This window comes from Manacus candei, unplaced genomic scaffold (genome assembly GCF_025592945.1).
Source record: "Manacus candei isolate 608988 ecotype Guabito, Panama unplaced genomic scaffold, ASM2559294v1 h1tg000060l, whole genome shotgun sequence".
NCBI lineage: Eukaryota > Metazoa > Chordata > Aves > Passeriformes > Pipridae > Manacus > Manacus candei.
Genome location: NW_026138108.1, coordinates 7,078,971 through 7,100,118, shown reverse-complemented (window position 1 = coordinate 7,100,118; position 21,148 = coordinate 7,078,971). Strand labels below are relative to the sequence as shown.

At 36.6% G+C, this 21,148-nt stretch overlaps 1 protein-coding gene across 4 annotated transcripts in view; it reads right to left on the bottom strand.

Moving 5' to 3' along the window:
* Positions 1 to 21,148, bottom strand: part of PIK3C2A (phosphatidylinositol-4-phosphate 3-kinase catalytic subunit type 2 alpha) — a 51,338-nt gene that overhangs the window by 5,963 nt on the left and 24,227 nt on the right. For 3 of the 4 annotated variants that reach the window (XM_051803937.1, XM_051803938.1, XM_051803939.1), the window contains 21 exons: positions 20,723 to 20,802; positions 20,555 to 20,618; positions 17,924 to 18,067; positions 15,897 to 15,939; positions 15,595 to 15,808; positions 15,389 to 15,511; positions 13,682 to 13,849; positions 11,391 to 11,499; positions 10,501 to 10,643; positions 9,778 to 9,966; positions 9,213 to 9,306; positions 8,851 to 8,945; positions 8,354 to 8,534; positions 7,670 to 7,774; positions 6,965 to 7,057; positions 6,507 to 6,636; positions 4,966 to 5,102; positions 4,373 to 4,542; positions 3,100 to 3,256; positions 2,576 to 2,685; positions 1,143 to 1,350 (listed from right to left, as the gene is read on the bottom strand). In XM_051803937.1, coding sequence (XP_051659897.1) covers positions 1,143 to 1,350; positions 2,576 to 2,685; positions 3,100 to 3,256; positions 4,373 to 4,542; positions 4,966 to 5,102; positions 6,507 to 6,636; positions 6,965 to 7,057; positions 7,670 to 7,774; positions 8,354 to 8,534; positions 8,851 to 8,945; positions 9,213 to 9,306; positions 9,778 to 9,966; positions 10,501 to 10,643; positions 11,391 to 11,499; positions 13,682 to 13,849; positions 15,389 to 15,511; positions 15,595 to 15,808; positions 15,897 to 15,939; positions 17,924 to 18,067; positions 20,555 to 20,618; positions 20,723 to 20,802 — 2,757 coding nt within the window. The remainder of the gene's footprint in view (positions 1 to 1,142; positions 1,351 to 2,575; positions 2,686 to 3,099; positions 3,257 to 4,372; positions 4,543 to 4,965; positions 5,103 to 6,506; positions 6,637 to 6,964; positions 7,058 to 7,669; positions 7,775 to 8,353; positions 8,535 to 8,850; positions 8,946 to 9,212; positions 9,307 to 9,777; positions 9,967 to 10,500; positions 10,644 to 11,390; positions 11,500 to 13,681; positions 13,850 to 15,388; positions 15,512 to 15,594; positions 15,809 to 15,896; positions 15,940 to 17,923; positions 18,068 to 20,554; positions 20,619 to 20,722; positions 20,803 to 21,148) is intronic. The other variant, XM_051803940.1, reaches the window with a different exon arrangement.

Here is a 21,148-nt window from a genome sequence, read left to right as displayed (position 1 = left end):
AGACAGAATCTTGACTGCCTTAACAGCCTCCTGGAAGGTAAGAGGCTGTTTTGGCTTAGACTAGAAGTACTCAAATACATTTATTATACAGTGATTCAGCACAAAGCTCTTCTTCACTTCCAAAATATTTCAGATTTGCTCTACCTTCCCTAGATGGTGTCTTACCAGATTAAGACATTTACAGCAAATACAACTTGGAAAGAGATGTACATTTGCATCTATCACTAGAGCTCACTTCTTAAAAAACTTCAGGAAAATATAACTTGAGCTGATTATTCCAGCCCAGCAAATAGCAGTACATAAATAAAACAGTAAAAAAGATAACTGAAGAGAGTTGCACATCTGCACAGGAATACAAATATTAAATCTTAAAATGCAACCAAGGGCTATAAAAACCCTGAGGGCAAACTGCAATGCTTTCTGCCCCTTGTAAGGCTAACAGGAATGTAGATGCATTAGTACAGGAAATGATGCTTTTACTTAAGAGGAACAAATACAACTTTAATGGAAGGTCAGACCAAAACCAGAGTGCTTGACTTAAAGACTCCTACTCAGGAAGGAGCCATTTTACAGAAGGTGGCTACGTAAGCCCATAAACATGACTCGAATTCCCATATTTTAAAATTATCTCCACCAACACTACTTCTGCCCTTTCTACTTCCTTCTAGATCCTTTTCAAGAGGTGTTTTCATTTTGAAGAATATTATGGGATGCTAGAAAACCCACTCTCTACTCTAGCACTCCCATGGCTGGTTTACCCTAGCCAGCAGCTGAGCACCCACACAGCTGCTTGCTCAGTCTCACTCCCTCACCAGTGGGACAGAAGGGAGAAGAAGACCAAAAGCAAGAAGACCCGTGGGCTGAGATAAAGACAGTCCTTGGGAGGGAAGGTGACACAAAGAAAACGTCTCACCACCTCCCACAAGCAGACCCATGCTTAGCCAGTTCCCAAACAGCCGCCTTGGATGACAACACCCTCCTGTCCCCTGCTTTCTTGCTCTACCCCCAGTTTTTAATCGCTGAGTGTGACAATAAATGCTGTGGAATATCTCTTGGACGGTTTTGGTCAACTGCCTCTGCTGTGTTTTGGAAGAAAATACAACAGTATCTTCACTGAGTGGAAACAGACTCCACATACTTACATAATGTTTATCTGGGTTGTATCTCTTCTGATATGTAAACACAGACACTTGTTTGATTCTGCCGTCTTGTTTAAGAGAATAAGTTTTAGCAGAAAATGAGAGGATGGGTTCATCATTAGAAGGTAAACCTGAGAAACGCAGCTGAGCCAGATTGTGAATGAAGAAATTAAACTTTGTGGCAACACTTCCCAGACTGGATTCAATCAGCCTAGAAAAAACAAACAAACAAACAAACAACATCAAAACACACAAAAGGGGTTCTGTCAATAAACCAGACTGAAGTCTAAGAACAACACCCCCCAATTTCTTACTGACAAAGAAAACATTTTTAAACTATGTGTGATCAATGGACTATATAAATAGCATCATATCAACATTTCATAGAAGATTCAGTATCCAGACTTTGGAATACGTCTTATCCAAGAAGTGAAGGCTTTCCAGACTTGCTAAAAAGCCTAGAGTACTGCATCCAGCTCTGGAGCCCTGAGGACAGAAAAGACATGGACCTGCTGGATCACATCCAGGAGACAGCTGCAAAAATTATCAGAGGGATAAAACACTTCTCCCATAAGAACAGTCAGAGAGTGGGAGTTGCTCAGACTGCAGAAGAGAAGGCTCCAGGGAGACCTTATTGTGGCTCTGCAGTACTAACAGGGAGTTTATACAAAAGATGGGGACAAACTTGTTAGCAGGAGCTGTTGCAAGAGGACAAGGGGTAAACTATGTGAGGGTAGATTTAGATTCTATGTAAGGAAGAAATTTTTTTACAGCAAGTGAAACACCAGAACAGGTTGCCCAGAGAGGTGGTAGATGTCCCACATCTGGAAACATTCAAGCCCAGGTTGGACAGGGCTCTGAGGAACCTGATGTAGAGTTGAGGATGCCCCTGCTCATTGCAGGGGAATTAGTCTGGATGGCCTTTAATGGTCCCTTCCAACCCAAATTGTTTTGCAATTTTAAGTTGCATCCATACTATGGCAGTCTCCCCTGTACATTTAAAGTGAAGTACAGTAACACATTTTCTAACACACAGCAACTACTCAGTTATACTATATACACACCCTCACCCATGACACTGGAACATCATCCCTCTCTCCCCAGTGTGCAAAAGCACTTCTCCAAGAAAGAACTTCTTTACAATGCATTACATCATATACACTCCTATTAAAAAAATTAGGATGTATTCAAAATGCAAGTCTCAAACAGCCAGGTTTTAGGTTACTCCTAAAGACAGCAAAGTCTTTTACCACAAGCATTAGTCTCATATGAAACTGATCTTACATAGTTAACTGATATTTTATGATTGTACAGTGTAACTACTGGACTTCTACAGACATGTTTGTAAACATCCTTCATATGTTTTTTTCATAGCAGAAACCTCCCATTAAGAGAATGATGCTGGGAGATATTTTAGTTTTCACTTTATCCAGTACCTTGTAAAGAAAATGGTGGCTTCTGCATCTGTTGTTTGGGGCTGGAGAGCATCCTGGACATACTTCAAGTCCTGAACCCCACTTAGCTCTGGTAACCCAGAAGAAAGCATCTGCAGGAAATTAAAATTTACAGTTTTAATGAAATGAAACAACATGCTTTTATAGTGAAATGATTAAAACTTAGACTCTCAAATTCATTTGTAGATGCACTAAATTGCCAAATTCAAACAGTGATAGCAAACAGTTACTTTTATAACAGCAGTTATTCACCACTTCTGCTGAATTAAAAGCAGTTAAAAACACTACGCAGTGTCATTCATGGTATCATCTTGGTTTTAAATCTTCAGGAAAGAGGTAGGCAGTAAAAAAGCTTAAAAATTTGCAAATAAACCTTCCCAAAAAGCAGATTGAATGTTTCTGGCTTTTAAAAGCATACATTAGGAGTTTCTGCAGCATAAATAGCATTTAATACAACCCAGCATGACAGATCTATCAAGTTTCAATTGAATTTGAAAAATGATTACCAATGAAAGTAGGTTAAGGAAGAGGCTTGCGTGCTTTCTTATCAAGTTGTAAGCTTGGCAGCAGAGGTCCACAAACAGCTGAAAGCGGATGGTGGGTTTTTCCCCACCATTGATGACATAAGCCATATCCGACGTGAGCACAAACGGAGCTCGATCCCTGTTCGAAAAGCACAGAGAATTCGTAAGTTAATTATAAGGGCTATTCCTCATCATGTGCTTCCTCCCCCCTCCACCTCCACCCTGGGGTAATGATATTAAATATTCCATTAATGCCATTTCACATTTTTGAATTGGGTTCAGCTCCCTTGTGCTACCTCAGGTTACCCAGCACATTGACATGGTACTGGACCTACAGTAGATCTGGATCAACACTTGGAGGCCAGGTTACCTTACAATGCCTTCCCTCCCTCATTTCTGGAAGCCACAACATATTTAAACAAATTTAATGACTATATTATCACCAGACTAAAACATAACTCCTCTATCCTGGATATAGATTATCTTCCCCTACACAGAGGATTAGTCAATACAGATTTGCTGTTCACTCTTTTCCATAATCTTGACGTTCACTACTGTTCTTATGATCCAGAGTCTGCTTTCAATTGTTTCACACTCATATTCAGATGATGTAAAGGTTCTGACACTCAATTTCTCAGCCATTGGTAAAGTTCACCTCACAGGCATGCAATACATACATGGCATGACAATAGCTATCAAGATCAAACTACGCTACAGCTTTATCCAATATTCCTGGAAAAGTATAACACCAAGATCTGTGTTAGAAGTAAGACTCCAAAATATCAATAAAAAGTTATATTAATCTTTTTCTGTACCAAAATACTTTGCTTCCATGACTTGGAAAGAAATTGCCACTGAAATCTGTCAGTTGTGTATAGCACAAGGTTCTTAAGAAGTGAGTGCAGCTTGGAAGCACCAAATTTAAATCATGTTTAGGAGACCAAATATCTTATGTTGATCTACCAGTAGCTAGAACAGTAATTTTATTTGAACGTTATGCCTGTGTGCTTTGCCTTCAAACAGTTCCAGAGATCAGAATATGGAAATAGGAAACTGGAGCCTTTTCCAAATTAATTCTGTATGTTTAAGTTCAAATGAGTTTTGGAAACTCTCTGGTTAAACTGGAAGATATTGGTTTCATAATGAGTACAGCAAATAACAGGAATTTAAAAGAGAATGCTTGGAATGATAACGCTTATAAAAGGAAACTAAAAACATCACTTCATTCTCTAGATTGCTTAAACCCAGAAAATACCTTTTAAAGCTACCAAACATTTGTGCATGTCCCAAAAATTTTCCGAAGTCAATGTGAAACATGTGCCCAGTGTTTCGGAGCATTATGTTGTCATTGTGGCGGTCACAAATTCCCAGTACATAAGTAGCTACACAGCATCCTGCACAAGAGTAAATGAAGTTTTCTGAAGCCTAGGAGGGAGAGGAAAAAAGTGAATTGAGATCAAATATCAGTGGGAAAATATAATGCATGCATTAAACTATCAATCTTGATGAGTGTAAAATTCAAGCCAGGCAAGACAGGCCCTAAAATCTGCTTTTTCCCCAAATACTGTTCTTTAAACAGATAAGTTTGCAAAAATCTTCAGAAATCACACTTTTCAGCAAAAATGGTCATTTTGCTTTTTATATAAATGAAAGAGAAAAGAGTTGAAGTCAAATCACAAAACTATGTTGGCAAAGAAAAGGGTACAAGACTTGTATTTCCAATGTGTTTCTTAAATATACAAAACAAATTTCAATGGAAGACCTGAAATATGAACTTCATTCTTTCATAAGTTGGTATTTATTCCTTTTAAAAGATCTTCAAATAAGAACAACGCTGAGATAAGTTACCTTTTCATATTCCTCCTCTGTAGGGTTATACTTTCGCAACCATTCTGCCAGAGGTTTGTCTTTAAAAGAACCTGTCACTCCATATTCCACTTGAATTTTCCTAAGTGTATCTGAAGCAGGAACAAGCTCTACCATGCCTTTATATAAAACACAACAAAGTGTATTTAACCATCTCCTCATGTTATACTGCATATGTTATACTTGCATTTCCATTATTCAGTAGAAACTTTGCTTGACGAGGATGAATTTTATAATCTTAGACTAACGTCTTCCAAAACCCAGTTAGATGTAAAAATAATTCTATTAGTCAACTAAGCAATTTCACAGACTATGTTACAAAGCAAACCATGAAACACATGTAGCAATCCAACTTCGCTTACTTTACTACAATTAGTTACAGTTGTTAGAATGAACATATAAATTATACTCTGAATAACTGCTTTCTACCACATAAACTATTATTGGTCTATAAGCAGTAACTGCAAAATATTTTGATGCTGACCTTTCTCATAGCTGACACTGAGGTAATCTAGTAACTTAAACTGCTGTCAAATGTTGAAACAGACCAGACAGTGAGCTTTACGTGTGGTCTTATTTTGGGAAGACAATTTACTAAAAATATTTGTATAGCTAAATCATAAAAGGAAAACATTCAGTTGATCAACAGAATTTTACTTCCACCTTGGCAAGAGCTACTACAGGTAAATCTAATTTACATTCACTTTACTTTCCCACTTTAATCCTTCCGAGTACTTTAGGGACACACTAATATTAGCAGCAAGAAAAAAATATGCTATGCAGATCAATTCATCATTCAGAGTAGGAGGAAAAGCCATCTGTTTCTCTAAAAAGCAAGTCTTGCATAAATAGAAGCTTTTTGCTTAGTTTTGCCAACCTAAATTTCCAACTTTTCCACGTATTCAAGAGTTTTTGTCATGCTGTTCTAGCATCTGACCAAAGAAATATTTAAATTATTGTTTATCCTCTTAAATATCTTTGGTTTCTATTGGCTAACTCTAGAGAATTAGCTAAAACTAGAAAAAAGCATGTTCAAGGTGCAGGGCAGTATTTACAGTCGAGTTCTGTGACCTACTTTCAAACCCAAGAGACAGCCTGATATTGCCAAGGAACTTTCACCAGCATACGACACTAACTCTGGGGGATAGTGTGTGTGCACGGCAGGGAGTGTTTTAAATTTTTCTTCTTTTTGCACATTTCAGTACGTGAATGATACTCTCTGACTCCACTGCAGCAGACTCCAGATATTTTGGAATTTTGGTTTTGATTGGAATATTTCTTTCACCATAATTAAACTTTCAGAATAAGGATTGCTATAGCCCCATTATTTTCTTGTGCTGCAATAAGAGCATCAAGAGAAACCTTAGCTTTTATCACTGTATTTATGTGTTTGCACCACTGTTCACTGACAGCAGAATGCTCAAGAGACACATTTAAGTACCACTCAGCCATCAGGAAATTCAGAACAATCTAACATTATACTCTCCACTACTGAAGATTAAAAGCAGCATCTGGTTTTGCACCTCGGTCTTTTCCAGTTGAGAGACACTTGAAGATAACCATCCGTAGATCCAGTCCCTCTTGCAGCCAGATCTTATCCATGATCTTAATCATTTGCAAGGCCAACATATCCTGTCTCAGATCTTCTCCAACCTTAAATGATAAAATAAAAGTTAACTAGAGGCATAATATGCTTTCAGCAAAACTGAACACCACAGATTTTAATTGGTTTACATTTCTAGGAAGTGATACATTATGCTACTTCCTCATAGTTACACAGCTAAAAAGAGAGGCTACAATTAAGCTTCCACATGTGATAGACTTACATTTTACAACCTGCTCAGATGTTGGTTTCTACATACACAGGAGCAAACTCTCAAAAACTGAGCTTACTGGTCTATGCCAAAGTTAAATGATACCAATGAAATGAAACACTGATTATCATTCAACTTCTTTTCTCCAATACACAGATAAGGCCTACCTTAAACATCACATTAATTTCTTCTCCCAGAGGGTCTGCATTTATCAGTGCAACTTTCAGCGGTACTGCATTGGAGCTGAAGAAAGAACATGCCTGCAAGTAGATTTAGTGTTAATAGTCAAAAAGGCTATTCCTGCTAGCCCAGAAAACAAGACATTCTGACAACAAGCAGGTTTGACACACAATGTGTCTATTCAGACTTTTAACACTGCAATTGTGGTGAATACGTGCTTCCTTTGAATAACGAGTCCTTTGGCTGTTATTTGTTGCATTCTTGTACAAAAGCCAATAGTTCTGCACAGTCATGTTTTATACATTTTGAAGAGAAGAGTGAATAAAACATGAGTAAATATTTTATTAGTAGTTTTTTTTGAAACCTAGAAGATACAAACACATTAAAAAAAAAGTGTGTGTTTCACAGTATTTTTCCTCATTTATCTGCTTTCAAGTACATACTCATAATTTAATAGTTACAGTAGAGAAGGAAAGCAAGATGAACTGTCCCTCCAACACAGGATTAGTTCGAGCGTTAACAGACCTTTAGGTTTTCAGTCATGCATGATGATATAATCAAGACTGTGGTTGAGCAGATACTGTCAAACCTTGCAGAGTTCTGGAAACATCATTTACCTGCTTCTCCTACATTCTAGCTTTGCCTAGATTTAATTTCTACAAAAAGGTTTTGGAATTCTGAATGTGCAGTACCTTAATATTTAACTCTTTTGCCACAAGACTGGGATTGAGTGGCAAACGGCATTTGTTCTTCAAGAAAAACAACTGCACACGTTCCATACCATTTTGCAAGGCAACCTACAGGAAAAAAAAGAAAATTCAGCTGATATTTTCCTAACTAGAGCATCTACAGAAAACTTCTGAACAAAGTTATCCTAAAACAAATGTTTTAACTCCAGAGTCAAAGGAATGCTAGGAACTATAACTGCTGGTTTAGCTATTAAAAATACATAAGCCTGGCAGTATAACACTAATCACACAATGTCGTGGCGTTTTGGTGGTTTTTTTACTGAAGCAGATGATAGCATCCCACTCTATCAAACTAAGTTGTATTATTAGCACATAAGCAGATACCCCATTCTTTTGTATAATGGGATCACTCTTCAGCAGTAATAGGTTTAAATTAATTTCCAGTTTATTGCATACACAAACCGTCCTATTGTATCACAATCCTATGTTTCTGATGACAACAAACTTGACAAAAAATCACATTCATTACGCTTTTAATTTGTTAAAATGCATAGCAATAGTCACAGATCTTCCTATAAACTATACGTAACATTTTGAACTTAGACTAAAAAGACAATTGAATGGATTAGTTTTGAGGGTATACTCAGTCTAACCTTCCTAAAGAATATTAAAAATATATATACACACCTGCCGAGCAGATCCACTCGTTTGCTTTACTTTTTCTGCTACCATTCCAAAGAGCTGCACTAGTCTGGTCTGCTTCTCCAACTCTTCCCTCAGCCTTTTTCCACAGACCGAAAGAAAAGCTCCAAGAATCTGCTCATACCTTACACCAAACTTCGTATCATACAGTGTATCCTTAAGAAGCCTGAAATAAAGCATATAAGTTAAATTTTCCTAAGGAAAATACTGCAAACGATGTAATGTTAAGACATTAAAATATTTTAATGAATCAGTTCTACATATGTCTGAAGTTACTGATATATATATATAGGATGGAAAAGGCAAGAAGTTTGTGCTTCATAGAGGCACTATCTTTTCTTTCATTAAAAAACTCCCAAAAAGATGTCCAGTTTGTATTATCACCACTGATAACAGTCATTGTTGTATTAGTATTACGAAGGGGTTTTTTTCAGAAATATTAATCTTGTGGTCTGTGAAAAACAGGACAAAGAACTTCTTACCAGTACAGGTAGTGTGCTATTCGAATGCTTCCCAGTGCCCGAGCCAAAAGAAATTTCACAAGAGCGCTGTCGAGATAGGTTTCATACTTCAATGCCTAAATACAAAGAAAATGAAATAAATCAGGTCTGGATTTAATTCTAGATGAAGACTGAGGTTTTATGACTAATGCACAGGCAGAATCACCACAAATCTTTAAGACAGTCACAAAGTGATTTTTTTTTTTTACTCAAATTGTGTTCCCTACTATGCATTAAAGTTATTAGAGGCATGCAATTGCATTTCTGCTATTAGTCATCAGCAATTCCTTTGAGTTTTCAAGAGCAATAAAAATTTAAACTTCTGTGTAGGCAGAAATTCTTACCTGTACAAATTGAGGCAGGAAATCTGTTAACTCATCATCACTTAATGACTCCATCCAGTTCACAGCTGTATTTCGTACTTCCTGATCAGCAAACCTAGAAAGTCACCACAAATCCATATTTAGTTATCTCTGTTCATATAGGACTTTTTTTTTTTTTGAGATCAGGTAGATAGAAAAGAATCAATAAAAAGGCTTTAACAGCTTAAAAAAACCTACAACTGTGAGGCCCTTCATTACATAAGATGCAACCACATGTGCGTGTTTAGGACAAGCACAGTAACCTCTCAAAACTTAGTGCTGATAGCGTGGCTCTATAGTTCCTGTCCTGTCACACAGTAAATATTAGAATCCTAACCACTCTTACTGTGCTTTCACTACATAACTTGGTCAAGCCTACATCAATAAAGCAAGCACATGTTCTTTAAGATTTTAAGAACACTTAGCTTTTGCTACAAGAAATTCAGCAATATTTTTCTACAGAACGCCATTCAGGATCTGCTACCAAAGAAAAGTCATTTAATGCTCAACTACACACACAGAATTTATTTAACACTGTTTTCCTTACTTTGAATCAAGTAGTTCCAGTGCAGCTAAGGGTGATAAAGGAGGCCACTTCTGAAGTAACGAATATATTTCTGGAAGACTTGCCCAGTCCCAGTGAGGGGCACTAACCAGTATTTTTGGTAGGCTACTAGTATGGCTATGACAGTAATGTCTTTTCTCCCACAAAAATTCTTTATCTTCTTTCGACAGCCTGCAGACAAAAGCACAAAATGGAATGACATTGAAATAGTTATTTCCTCTGCAAAACTCAAAATGAGAAGCCAAATAAAGCCTCAAACAATTAAGGAAACAGTTGTTAAAAGTTATAATTTGGGCAGGGCAAGATTAAGTTTTAGTATAATCTAAAATAAACCAAAATGTTAATATCAGTTTGGTGCAGATGAGTGGGAAAGCCTGCCAGAAAAGCTTCCATGGCACATGAACAGTCACTGCTCCTGTAACAGAAACTGCCAAGCAGGAATAGACAACTGTAACAGGCAGTCAAAGGGGCAGCAATCTTGTAGCAAGAGACTATTATAACACCAGCCATGAAAAAAAAAAATTCTTCAAGTCAGTACTATTATTTCAGATGTTTAATTCAATCTCTTGTTTAAGTCTCTATAGGTCTTCACAATATATATTAAAAAAAAGAGTATTAAAGAAACTTAAGAATATATAAGCATTCCATACACTAGCCACAAATTGTCATGTGCAAAGAGACCACAGCTAGAAGGGATGAACATACCCAATAGTGTTATCCTTGGACAGAATGGCAAGGAGACGTTCTCTCAATGGTTTTTCTAATGATTCTATGGAATGATGCACAGTAGTCTTTGCGGGTTCAGGAATTTTATATTCAATATCAAATGCATGGGATGGGAAGTCAATCTGAAAATAAAAAAAAAAAAAAAAGATGATGCAAGTCCTTAAGCATAGTAGAGAAAGCTCACTCTTCCAGCAACCTCAGGCATCTGAACTCTTTAGTTCTACATGTGTAAGTCTTCAGATACTGTTTCCTGAAGGTTTTTTTCCATCTCAATTCTTTTACATGGTCCTTAAATGTACAACTGTTGCTGCACAGCAGTGGTTGGAGCACCTTAGTAGAGAAGTGAGAGTGCTTAGAGTGGACACTAATCACAGAACTATTCAAATTCACACCAGTGGTTTCAACCCAACCAGCAACTCAGACCATGTTTTGGGACTGCTAAGCCATGCCTAGTAAGGCACCTTCTCTTTGGAGAGAAATTCATACTCTGAGTTTAGAAAGAGAGGTGCTTATATACTGTAAAGAAATTGGAATTGCTAGTGCTTAGGTCTAGGCAACTCTCAGCACACATTTCTATGGATTTCTGTCAAAAATGTTCTTTCCCAGTACTGACAGGATGTAGTGCCAGGGTTCCTCCAATTTCTCTTATTTCAAAATAGTTATTCAATTACTGATTGGTATGGACTTCCAGGAGCTTTCTATTCTTTCCCCTTACAGTTTAGTAATCACTATTCTATACTGGCTTTGAAATATGACTTAGCAGTATTTACCCTCTCTCCAAAACATTCATCTATTATGACTCTTGTAAGACTTACAAGTCACAGTACTCAAAAAACAAACAGTCAGAGCAAGTCAGATTTACATATAACCTGCAATACTATTCTTTCCATATTTCCTTTCTTAGTGGCCATCCCTGGCGCATGATGCGGATGTGAGGAGGTCCACATTTGCAAGAGCTTTGTCCCAGAAGTTAACAATCTGAGAAAAAAAACATGTACAGGTATTAGTATCACAATCTGTTTACTTCACCAAGATATTAGTTGTCAAATTATTTTAATTTTCACTGGATGTCTTCTTTAAGAGCTGCACACAACCATTAGGCAGAAAAGGCAATGGAAAATGTTCAGTGTTGACACAGTTGACACAGATAAATTAAGTGCTGCCTGTTCCTTAAGTGAGAAAAGGAATACTTTGGCCTCTGACAAATAAACTGAACACACACACACACACTCTCTTCTTACCTTCTCAGAGAAAAGGTCCAGGCATATGAATATTACAAACACTACCATCTGCCTGGACTTCCCACATTACCAGATTCTGCAAGTGCATATCAAATGACATTTGCATTTGCCAGTGTATTTCCAATATTAATACCATTTCCAATCGTAGTAGGGAACAACTGAGGACACCTCATAAATCAGTTAAGTGGTGAATGTTAGGTACAGAAATGTTCTATCAGTCTTTAAAAATCAAAATGCTGTCTCAAAAGACTGCTTGAAGACCAAACCTTAAGTATATTTTGAAAGATGTTTTAGGGTTTATGTGTATTTCAAATAAAGAACAGTTTGTTATATGTAAATATTGATTAACTGGGAGCTTATTATGCCAATAAAAGCTACTAAATCGTGCCACTAGAGCACAACTGAACAGCTTGTTCTTTTTAATAATTCTCCAGTTTAATATACTTGCCATACCCTTCTGTCTCATCTACAAATAATGACATTTTAAGTCACTCTTAAGACACACTTCAGCTGAAGGGATTTTTACTTGGCTGTGAATTCTTCCAAAGCACATACATGACCATTTTTATTCTTCCTACATTTTAGTTAGCTACAAGTTTTAGCTCCTGCTTGCTGTTGCTGCTATTCTCAACTGTAACTGAAATATTTGGGTAGTATCTTTAACTAGGTCTGAATTTAATTTACATGGACTGCAAGTGGATTAGACCACTAAGAATCTCTGCAGCTGCTACATACAGGCCACTGAGTGAACTCTGGCACAACACATTCTATTGTAGTGCTCTGCATAAACAGAAAATCCAGTTTTCTCCCAAAACTAACTACTATGACAACACCATGAAGCAGAAGGACAAGCAAAATCTGCAATTCAAATCAAAAGCTATGTTTTCAAATACTGTGTGATGCAGTATTTAGATAGGAGACTGAAATGCAACATTTAAACAGAAGTTTGAAATACACATCATTTATGAAAAGAAATCCAAGTTTCAAGTGGAGACTGAAAGCAGCTGCAGGCCATCTTTGCAATGAAGGAAATCCTAAAATCTTAAACACCCTCAAGCTGTTGGAATCCTTACTAGACAAAAGAGGAAGCAGGACAAGTAAAGTCAAACCTAGAACCAGAGGACATAAAGCACATGAAACAGGCACAAGCAATACACAGCAGTAACTTTCCAGGAAAGACTTGGCTGTCTTTCTGCAGCCGTGGTGGTCAATTTAAGTTTCCAGTAAGACCTAGAAGTCAGAGCACAGATAAATAGGAAATCATAAGCATAAATGCTGAAGCTATTTTGAACTGGTGTGATCACTCCTGCAACATCAAGCCTAATTCTGGCATATGTGGTTCAAGTCTATTGGTTAATGTCTCACTGAGCAGCTACTAAAGTGATAAGCATTTTGGAATGCACTTTGGAATGAAAGTTTGAAGGACAAGGAAACTTGAACCAGTGCAGAAACACTTAGCCTGGGAAAGTTACAGTAGGCTTTTCATTCTTAGTGAAAAAAGTATAATAGGATCCAGCAGCTGTACTTGATGGAAAGCCAATTCAAACTAGAACTATGTAATAAGTTTAACACAGTTGTTAATCATCCCTTTATTTTAAGTTTTTTAAATAAATTCAGCTCTGAATCAAAAGGAATAATTTCAGAATATTCTGGGACATAATAATCCAAACAATATTAAACTTCCTTCAGCAGGTAACTTTTTTCAGCCAGTTCGATGGAAATCCTGTAACATAGGACTGTATTTTATTCCCTATTTAATGGAAGGTTTTATTTCTGTAACAATATAGTTTACAATTTTACCTTTACCATGGCCTACTACATTCAGTGCCAGAGAGGCAGTTTCTATAGTTATGGGAGTGGAGTAAGCTTTATACAGAGCAAATGATATTAATAATCTTACCCATGTTTTGAATACTTACCGCCTAAAATCAAAGAGAGGTAGAGAAACCTGACCCAAAATTTCTGGGCCCTTTCTCTGCTTATTTGAGTCAGGGGAACTCCCACTACTTTGATTTAGGATTCCAAACAAAGTCAGACATAAGACTGATTCCAGAGGCAACTGTGAAATCTGGATGGGGAAAATTATTCTACAAAATAAAAGTATTAAAAATAAGTCAGTTAGAAGAAAAGCAGTTGTTAGTAAGTTACAGGCTTATCCATATAATCCATTTATGCCTCTTGCTTTCAAAAAGTTAATTAACATTGAAGAACAAGTGGTAAATTTCCATGCAATCATATTTCACTCCATTTCCCCCACCAATAGCTTGTAAAACCTGTTAAATTGTACTTCTGCACTGCAGTCAGATTTGGAACAATCGTTTTTAATTTGTCTGTTAAGTCCCATTTCTTACACAGAACCGACCTGTTCAACACAACCAGTGTTCCTGCTCTACTCACTAGGAGGACACACACAACTCCATGTTAGCCACCTCCTAATCTCTCAGATTTAAAGGGTCAGCTGACAATGAAAGAATCTATTAAGAAGTGTTGAAAGTTAAAATCAAGTGGTACAAAACCTGTAAAGAAAGCAGCTCAGGAATATACACCTCACTGAGCCATCAAATTCTCATTTTTGTTTACACTGGTTTTAATGCGTAAAATATTCTCTTTGATTTCTCTGTAGCATATCACTATAAAATACTGCACTACAGTAAGCAGCTCTTAAGTAAACTAACAGATCTTTCACTGTAATACACTGGCATTTGCAAGCAAAAGATCTGACAATTAATCCCTTGCATCACCAGAAAAAAAATGTAGTTGGGAGTATTCTCTGAAGGCAGGTGTTCTAGAAACTCTCATCCCTGGTTTGAAATAATTTGTTCACTGTAAACTTTCAGAGTATTCCTCAGGGTCTATCTCTGACCTTTAAAAGCAGTCAGGACAGTAGATATAGGGCACAGTGGAGCTCCCATGATGCTTCAGCTGTGACAGACTGCCTGACAACTCAAGTAGGAGGGAGTAAGCTGTGCAGAGATAGTGAAAAATTTTCCCCTCTCAGTTATCAAATACCAGCTGTCATTATCTCCCTATTTTTTCTCTGCATGCCCTTCCTTCCTCCTTTCTGCCCTCTTCCCCTGCCCTGGGGAAACTGGAGTTCAGTAGCTCAAACTGGACATTCCTTTATGTTACAGACCGATACTCTAAAGCACTTCTGCATCTGCCCTCTCTATAGCAATAGTACTAAATCAGATTTTTAAATTCAGATATAAAGTTGTTACAATGTATCTGGAACAAAAACCAATTGAATATTAACGTTAGTAAAAGTGAGTTTTTCTTCTCCATTTACATAAATTAAGCAGGACTTACATGATCCCTCTTTAAGCAGCACAACCTGTTCCCATTACAAAGAGTGTTACAACCTCCCCAACTCCTATAACTGTGCACTACAAACACATTAGCACAGGGCACTTGTCCAGCATTTCCATTCCCACTTTCAAAATGAGTAGTAAAATACCATTTGGAAAAATATTTGATTTTGGTCAGTAAGTCTTGCACATTGTTCTTTGGACACTTCAAATGGAATCAGAACCAAGAGTTGCTTGAATGACCGTATTCAGCAGCTAGCTGGGTAGGTACTAGCTAAACCAAAATATTTTACTGAATTTTTACATGCTAAAATCACTTACAGTTCATCCCATTTAATCAAGTAGAAGAAGTTCTTGTATGTGCCAACCTTCTTGGACTGCACAGGTTTGAACAGATCTTTTCCATTATGGGTCAGAGAACAAATCAAGTAGTATTTTTCATAACTGGACAAGGAAAAAAAAATAAGTTCAACAAGAAAAAAAAATCTATAAAAGGAGAGGAATTTTACAATTAATTAATTACTTACTTTGACACCCAACCAGAAGAAATTCCATGAGCAGCAAATACTGTGAACTGGAGATGTTCCGTGGCAGTACAAGCTTCCTTGGTACTCTTACCATCTTCTGGAGAAATTGCTGCACAACTGCTACAGGAATTCACGTGGAGTCGCACAAGAGCTTCAACTGCTCTTGTTAACTGGTCTATACTCACTTTCAGAGGGTTTTCAGGCTGCAGTGAACCTAAATTATAATTTATTTTTAATGCATTTTTCCCTAAATCGACCACCTGAGAGCAGTTTTTGAATAAAAACTGAAGAACTTTACTCACCAGGTGAGCTCTTGCTAGTGTCATCACCACATTTTAAGGACGCCTAGACAGTAAAGTTAGAGCAAATTTCAATACTGAGAAATCCTAATAATTTTCAATTGCTCTTAAGCATCTTGTACAGAAATTATTAAATATCTGACTTAGGCCCATATTTAGGTTTATGTAACACATCTTTTCACTCAAAGCTCCTCAAGAGTTACCTGACAGCATCACAATTTTCACATTGTGCAGCAACTACTCATCAAGTTCAAAAGTTCATGTTTTGTCAAGTCAACTGTTTTGACACTCCTTATGAACTCCTAAAAGCCACAGTACGCTGGAATATTGCTCAGGATACCCTAACTTCCCTGGGTAGAAATAAAACTTGCTCAGGGCTGTTATGGATGAAAGCAGAGGCTGTTAGCTCTATTACCGAGTAATTGAAGTCTGAACAGCTGTTCTGTTTGTGGCATTTGTTAAGGTATCTTTTGCTGGCAGAGTTACTGCAAATTTACTGAATTAAAAAAATGTTAAACAACTAAGAAAACCGAACAGTAAGTACTGTTACTTTGGACTATATTTGTTTGCTTCTTGGTCTGCTAAAATGGAAGTCTAAACATGATACAACACCACAGCAATGTCTAGTCTCGACTCTCTTCTAATCAGGAAGGGTTTCATGTCAAATTCAACTCCTGATAAAACTAAAGTTTTTAATGAAAACTGAGTCTGTGATTTAAAATCAAAACCCAGTGAACTCCTAAGACCTCACAGAAAGTCTAAGAAGTTTGCGACAACTGCTGCTGAAGAATGAAAGTTCTCCTTATGCTTTTAGTGTACTAATTGAGCATCTTGTCAACAGTCAGTTTGAACTACAAAAAAACTTCCCATTCTTATAAGAAAGGTGGTCACTTCTTCCAACCACAAGGAATTACTTAAAAAACAAAAAAAACCAAAAAACCAATATCTTTCAAAGTGTTTGGTTGCACCTGTCTCCAGTCTTTAAAGTAATTTTGTTTCTGAAAGCAATCCTATAAGCCTTCATGCATGTTACTGTGTAAGCCAATGTGCATCATAAAAAAAAAAGGCACTGTTTTACTGATAAAATCCCACCTATTTCAAACTCTAGTGGAATAGTGTTATTTTGGGGAGTTATTTTTACACTGTAATCTAATTATTTCTACAGCTTTCTCCTATCAAAAAGCAAATGTTGAAAAAATATTTTACATGCTGTATTCCACTGTTTTCTAAATGTCTTCTGCATTTCCCTGCAAGAATTTTAGTTCTTGGGACAACTATATTTATTTGTCTGTGCACTTTGCAAGACTTCTGCTCAGTATTACAAATACATCACTGAACCAATGAAGCCAGAAGTGAACAGAGCATCACATGAATCGCCATTCTAATAAGGCAGCTGGACAACAGAAACAGCATTACAAGATTATTTAGCTTTTTTTATTTGCACACTTCTCCATTTGTTGACTTGAGACCAATTCTGCTCAAGTGAATCATTCATTATAAGGTGCTGCATTATATAAGCATCAAATTCTGTGCTGTTTGAGAGATTTGGGGTTTATCTGTATGCTCAGGAATGCAGGAGCACGAACAGTTAGTTTTAAGATGCTATTGCTAGTCATTTAAACACTACTGGGAAAATGCATGATGTAAATTGTTCCTTAGCATAACTGCACTGATTTTAAAGAGCATGAGCTAGCTGTCAGTTCCCCTCGGTCAGATTTAATGGCATTTGCTTTGACAAAAGTTTCTAGTTACAGAACCAGAAACCAGTACTTTAAAACTAGTTTTTAAAAAGTCACTATGTAGAAAAGGAAAGTATTCAACAAGCAAGTGATTAAGGCATTAACAGCAGAGAAACATCAACATAAATAGAAAATATTAGGTAAAATAAATAAATAAAACCCAGCAAAAAAAGCCCAACACGATCCTGACAGAACTGTTATTGCTATTTCCAGCTACCAAAGATCGTGAAATACTATTTATCAGTGTTAAAAAGAGTACCTCAAAATGCAGTTTATAGTGTGAAAGTTTACCTCAGCATTTTTAGTCCTTGGAAGATTAACAGCCCTCCTTAGCTTCTTCACTGATTCCGTTATTGCAGGAGTCTCTACACAATCCAATGTAGAACAGATTTTTCTGACAGTCTTAATTACATGATCTACTGCTTTATGCTGGTTCTAATAAGGAATGTATGAGAGAACAGATTGATCTGATCACAATTGTGTAACCCAGTAGAGCTTTAATTTTTTTTTAATGAATTGCCACAAAAATTTCACTAGGAGATGCGTATCTCAATTACATTAAACTGTGGTGTAACAATTTGATTAAAGAAAAAACCTCAGCATCAAGAAATTCCTTATGAATGCCAAAAACACAGTAGTATGGATTCTAGAATGAAATTCCAGGAAACACTAGGAGGTTCCCAACCATTTTTCTGTTAAGCTGCTGGCAAACAAGTATTTTCTATTGAGACACTAAGCTCAAATTCCCTCATGGCGTAAAAGTAAAGTGTAGTTTAAAAAAAGGCTATTCACTTAGTGTGAGGAAGCAATTCTAAAGAAGCAGTGTTTCAACTTGAGTCTTCTCAAACATATAGGTTCAAATTACACTTACACTACTACTGCTTACATTACAGTATTGCTTCCATAATGGAACTTTATCTCTTTTACTTCACTTTAACATACTTCTGAAAAAAGTTTGTTGCAACTTTTGCTTTAAATGCTATTTAATTTAAATGGTTCTTCCAGATGAAGCAACTGCAAACTGTCATCTAGGAGCAGGTAAGAAAGGAAGGGGTGTTGCACGCTTAATATGAATCTTTATTGAAAGGAATAGATCAGCTTCTAATCAGAGAATGAATATGCTGGTAGGCTACTTAAGACAAAGTTGAGATGCTCCTAACATTCTCCTCCTTCTACTCTTCCAACAGAAGAAAATCCACTCGAGTTAAATCTAAATTATCCTAGGTTTCTTGGGTTTTGTTTTTTAATGTAAGGAAAGTCTTCACCCAATTTTAAAGAACACATGTAGAAAATGAAAACATTTCACTTTTTAAAAAGCATAATGTATATGTTTCTTTCACAACTACTTCTGAGCACTTACAACTAAATAAGAAGGATTATTAGTGCAATATCCTCTCGGTAAGATGTAAATTGACTCCCAACCCCTACCCTCTCACACATATTGTCATGGCTTTCCTGCAAGTGGATAGCAAAGAAGCCATTTGAATCAGAAAGTTTTTGAATTGAGAGTTTCCTGGCAACAATTAACTGTCCTGGTAAGAAAACAACCACAGAAGTCAAAGGACACTGTAAATATTTAAGTCGTACTTTCAAAGCTAACACTTTGAAGTTAACAGCTGCTTTGAGTCATGAAGAACAAAATTTCCATTGCTATTTTCCTCACAGGCTTTCAATCTCAATAAGAAGACAATTGATAACTTTTGAAGTGTTCAATGATGTGAAATCAAAGCCTACGTACAAATTATTTAAGGATTAATTTACGCTTTTTCACTTTGATTAGGAAGCTTCAGCTACTGAACATGTACAGGAATTCACTTCACGAAGTAAATATCAAATACAGCAACTGCTGATATTTGGACCTAATCATCACCATCTACAAACTAGATCTCCTGTCCTAAGACTGTAGAAAGAGCAGAACATAAGTCTGAATTGAGATGTTTTGCATTCCTCATCTCAGCCTGTGAAATCACAGTAAAACAAACAAGCTGAAGCAGCTGCAGGAGCAAAGCAACAAAACCACCATTAAGCAGCAGCAACAGCTCCCTCTTCTACAAAATGATTGTGTTCAAAACTACCCTTGAGAATATGATGAATCACCATCAAAGGAATTAAATAAATTAAGGGTGTATGTGAATAGTGGACATCAGCTTGTTCAGACCTGCATTCCTGGAGAGGCAAACAAACATAGTGGAAATGAAAAGTACTGCAATTAAGTAATTAGTTTCAAGACTGCTCTTACAGAAACAGGTTAAGAAACACGGTTAATGTTTAAGCATTTAAGTCTCCAAGTTACACTGTTATCAGGAGTTAAATGCAGTTTCTCCTTTGGGAAATGAGAAAAGTAGGTTACTTCCATAACCTTGTGCATATGGGAAATCACTCCATATGCATATGGGAAAAAACTACTTGACATGCAAGCTTCATTAAGCTACCTATCGTACACCAAAATAGACAATGTTTTTGACAGGGTATTTCAAGTTAATCAAATAATGCAGAATAAGTTTTACACAGAGTGTAAACATACACAAAGTGTACAAACATGCGTCAGTTATAACTCCCATTGTACACAGCTATTACTGCTCATTATTGTGTAGATTTTTATCTGTTACCAAATATATCTATCATCGTTGTAGTTAGGATTCAGACCTTTTCCCTTGAATTTATCTCTTCGAGCATTTTTCAGGAAAAGGTTGTTTTTCACCCCAGGACTTGGAAGATAGATTTCTAATTGTGATGATTAGGTAACAGTTAGTTTGCAAGAAAAGAAGAGAAATCTAAAAATCCATTATTCCAAATTCACATTTGACAGCTTGTTCAGATCTCATTTTTCCCAAGAACACCTGCAAGTCTTTTTCCCAGCTACCTTACTAGTGAACTTTCTCATGCTACTTTTGGTTCAGCAATAATTTACAATGACCTTACCTCATTCTTAAGAGCTATGTTAACTTGCTTATGATACACGTCAAGAAGCTCTTCAATAGAAGGCCTGCAAGAAATAATAGTTATTGAACACAAGAGCAAGAAGAGAACATAGGTCAGGAGTTCAGCAGTGATCTGCACTTGGTTACTAAAATAACCACAAAACATTACCTTATAATAGGTTCCCTGAAAGGTTTTTCTACTTTGTAGAGGTGTTTGGTTAGATGAATGGGTGTTCTGTCATCATCTTCCTGCAATAAAATATTAGATCTCAAGTCCAGTTCTTGCCTTTCTATAATTTGTAATACTGTGTTAGAAGTTTAATTACTAATACCTGTGGAGTTGCAGGGGAAAGATATAAGGTGATTTCTTCAAAGGGGAAAAGAAATAACTAATCAATAGCCTATGATATGTGTACACACAGGGACAGAGGGAAGAGACAGCCATCAAGTGCACAACTACACAGATACCAAATATTCCTCCTTCCTCTTTGATGGTCTGATACAGATTTAATTAAACTCAAAAACTGTTCTCAACTTTTAGTTAACTCTGAAATTTGTTGCTTCCCTTTCAGGTCTCAAGTTTAGTCCAAATGTT